The sequence below is a fragment of the Penaeus vannamei genome, chromosome 30, assembly GCF_042767895.1.
Source record: "Penaeus vannamei isolate JL-2024 chromosome 30, ASM4276789v1, whole genome shotgun sequence".
NCBI classification, from domain to species: Eukaryota; Metazoa; Arthropoda; class Malacostraca; order Decapoda; family Penaeidae; genus Penaeus; species Penaeus vannamei.
Window position 1 is genome coordinate 28096546 of NC_091578.1, and position 4021 is coordinate 28100566.

The 4021-nt window shown below is 38.5% G+C and overlaps 1 protein-coding gene across 1 annotated transcript; it reads left to right on the forward strand.

Annotated features, from left to right (window-relative positions):
* Positions 1–2978: 2978 nt before the first annotated feature.
* LOC138867543 (cuticle protein CP1499-like) lies at positions 2979–4021 on the forward strand. Its single transcript, XM_070143408.1, has 2 exons — positions 2979–3024; positions 3204–4021. Exons 1-2 carry the CDS (start codon positions 3013–3015, stop codon positions 3966–3968), a joined length of 777 nt encoding a protein of 258 aa, XP_069999509.1. The 5' UTR covers positions 2979–3012; the 3' UTR covers positions 3969–4021.

Genomic DNA, 4021 nt, shown 5'->3' on the forward strand with positions numbered 1-4021 from the left:
CACACACACACACATATATATATATATATATATATATATATATATATATATATATATATATGGGTGCATAATCCCAGTTATAGAGCACAGGCTTTGCTATCATTAGGGCTCAAGATTGCGATCGGTCAGCCCTTCCCAGTCGACCCAACTGTGAGTCAGTAGACTGAACTGGCCGTTGTAGTGTATCATCACGTGACTTAGAATGCACACACACATGTACACAAGCACATTCATATTTGGTTATGTTCATGCTTATAAATCTCTATAGGAATTTATCTCTTCCTCCATCCCTTTCTCCCATTTTTTTCTATCCAATTTCACTGCAAATATCTAGCAATGCGCCAGACCCCCAGGGTCTGCAGAGGTGGGGCGTTTATCAGCCGAATAGCAAGAGGGATCGAGATGTCTAAAACACCTTTATGTATACAAGTATACATATATACATACATATATGCACATGCATATATATATATATATATATATATATATATATATATATATATATATATATATATATATATATATATATATATGCATAAATATACATACATACATACATATATGTACGTATACAGTATATATAGATATATATATATATATATATATATATATATATATATATATATATATATATATATATATATATATATGTATATATATATGTATATATTATATATATACAGGCATAAATACAAATGTATACAGATACAAGTCTTTATAGATGGACTAGTAGATGAATAGACAGAAATAGATAAAGAGCTATAGATATAGATATAGACATAGGAATATGACTTTCTTAAAATATTATACGACTGGCATCCCTTCTTATCAGAGACGCTCACCACTTACCCCTATAATTAGGCAGGTTTAGCAATTAGCACTAATTACAAGTAAACAACAAAATATGTCTTGAAAGCCGAGTATGTCATCCAGCAATTACGAGCTGCAAATCTTGACCCAAAAGATCCAAGGAACCAATCACTCGCCAATCAGTGTCATCCTCCAAGTCGATGCAAGGCGGCGCTGCTGATCTCGTAAGAACTTTGGATAAAACTCCACCTTTGAGAATGGAAAAAGGGCGACAGATGCATGTTACACGATAAAAGGCGTATCTCATGGTGGTCCTCTCAGGCCACCCATCAACTTGCGGTGGTTAATAAAATCGGCAAAATCACTCTGAAGAACGTAGCATTCGAGGGTATTACTTTTGAACTTGCAAAAGTGAGAGTGAATAAGCTTTCATTCGTGATCCCCTTCCCGTGCACCAAGGGAAAAGCTCAGCCATTATGCTACCAACGAAGCCTATCCATGGAACAGGTTTAGAGGAACAGGGAAGGTAAACAGCTGGATAATTTTGTACTTGGGCGTAAAAATCCACAAATTTCAATATCATGAACAGTCTTAATTGTTATTGCAAACGTCATAGAATCGGCATTTTTGAATCAAGACCCAAGAAATACAAATACATGAGAAAAGAAAACAGCTACAAACTTGACGTGTCGAACTTGCTAAGGGCTTGTCATTTGACGAAGCTAATAAAATAGATGAAATGGATCCACTTCCATTGCCGGCTTTGTCTGGTGAGGAAACCCTTGGCTTTTTGAAACATAACGTTTGTTTTAAATTCTTACTGTGACTTTATTATCACTTTTTTAATTTTGTGTACATATTATTGTGTTTGTATTCATAAAGACGTATGTTAAGTTTGCATATATATGTATATATATATACATATGAGTGTGTGTACGTATATATACAAGCTTTATGTAGAGAGCTACATAGGAGACAAATACCTCCCTAAAAAGCGGAATTTCTATCACCCAAATGTTTGTGATCCTCACATCCTACAAATATCCCAAATTCATCTTTCCACAAAACAAGGTTGAAAGCACAGCATAAGATGATGAAGAAATCTTTGCATAGATGCGCATATATGAGTAGACAGATAGTTAGATAAATCTATCTACCTGTCTCTCTCTCTCTCGCTATTATATATATATATGTATATATATATATATATATATATATATATATATATATATATATATATATATATATATATATATATATATATATATATGTATATATATATATATATATATATATATATATATATATATATATATATATATATATATATATATATATATATATATATATATATATATATTCATATATATGATGTATATGTATGTATATATACATATATATATATATATATATATATATATATATATATATATATATATATATATTCATATATATATATATTCATATATATGATGTATATGTATATAGATAGATAGATAGATAGATAGATGGATGGATAGGTAGATAGATAGATAGATAGATAGATGGATGGATGGATAGATAGATAGATAGATAGATAGATAGATAGATAGATAGATAGGTAGATAGATAGATAAATATATGCATACATATATATACATATATATTTGTATATATATATAAATATATATATATATATATATATATATATATATATATATATATATATATATATATATATATATATATATACATATATATATATATATATATATATATATATATATATATATATATATATATATATATATATATATATATATATATATATGTGTGTGTGTGTGTGTGTGTGTGTGTGTGTGTGTGTGTGTGTGTGTGTGTGTATACTGTATATATTCATATCTACAAACATAGAAAGATCGATAAAGATACAGATATCTAGTGAAATCGAAAGCAGGCAAACCATACATTAAGAATTTGTAAGTGATTTTAATTTTTACCGCTTTCTTGGGGTTTGCAATAAACTGACCATTTTTACACCGGAGAAAACATAGCTGATTCAACTACAGCAGACCCACCTTCGGCTCCCTCGACCACAGCCGTTCTAACTTGAGTTTATTGAACTACAACTTATCCATCTTCCCGACCTTCGCCGCCCGCCTATATAAAGGGGGCGGGAGCCTCGAGTCGCCACAGTACGGTTCTTCGTCCACGAAAGTCAACATGAAGTCTCTGGTAAATTCACGTTCCTTTGCGAGTGAACTGAAGGCAGAGAGATCAAAGGAAATGACTATTGATGCTTTACTAAAGTGAATGCACACCGCCATGTGGGTGTATGTCTTATGTTGAATAGGGAAGCGTTAGGTGCTTTCAGCAACATGCAAAGCGAGTAAAGAGAAACGTTTCTTTGGCAGGTTGTTTTGGCAGTGCTGGGAGTGTGCTCGGCCGCCCCCTTCATCGGGGACACGCCCGAAGTGCAGGCTGAGAAAGCGCGGTTCTTCCAAGCCTTCCGCGCTGCTCAGGCTGCTGCCGCTCCCCAGCAGGCTTTCCAGACTGTGGTGCCCGTGCAGACCAAATGGATGGGACCCGTGGCTGCCACCATCCCCGCCGGCGTCGACGGCACCATCACCCCCGTGGGCGACACCGCTGAGGTTGCCGCCGCCCGCAACGCCTTCCTCAACGCCTACAACGCACAGGTGAGGGCCACCGTTGGCAGCGTGCCTGTGGTGCAGGCCCCAGCCTTCAACGCCGTCCCTGTTGTGCCCCAGCCGACCTTCCAGCAGGCCGCCCCCGTGCAGCCCAAGTGGATGGGACCCGTGGCTGCCACCGTCCCCGCCGGCGTCGACGGCACCGTCACCCCCGTGGGCGACACCGCTGAGGTTGCTGCCGCCCGCAACGCCTTCCTCAACGCCTACCGCGCCCAGGTTGCAGCCACGGTTGGCACTGCCCCCGCCGTCACCACCTTCAGGCAGGCCGTGCCCCAGCAGACCTTCCAGCCGACCTTCCAGCAGGCCGCCCCCGTGCAGGCCAAGTGGACCGGCCCCGTGGCAGCCACCGTGCCCGCCGGACTCCCAGGCTCCGCCCCCCAGGTCGCCGACACCGCCGAAGTCGCCGCCGCCAAGCAGGCCTTCTTCAGCGCGTACCAGAGGCAGGTCGCGGCCGCGGCGCGCCCCTTCTAGGCCGTACTGTTATAGGTTAGAGAAATAGTAAATATTAAAAAATAATAATAATA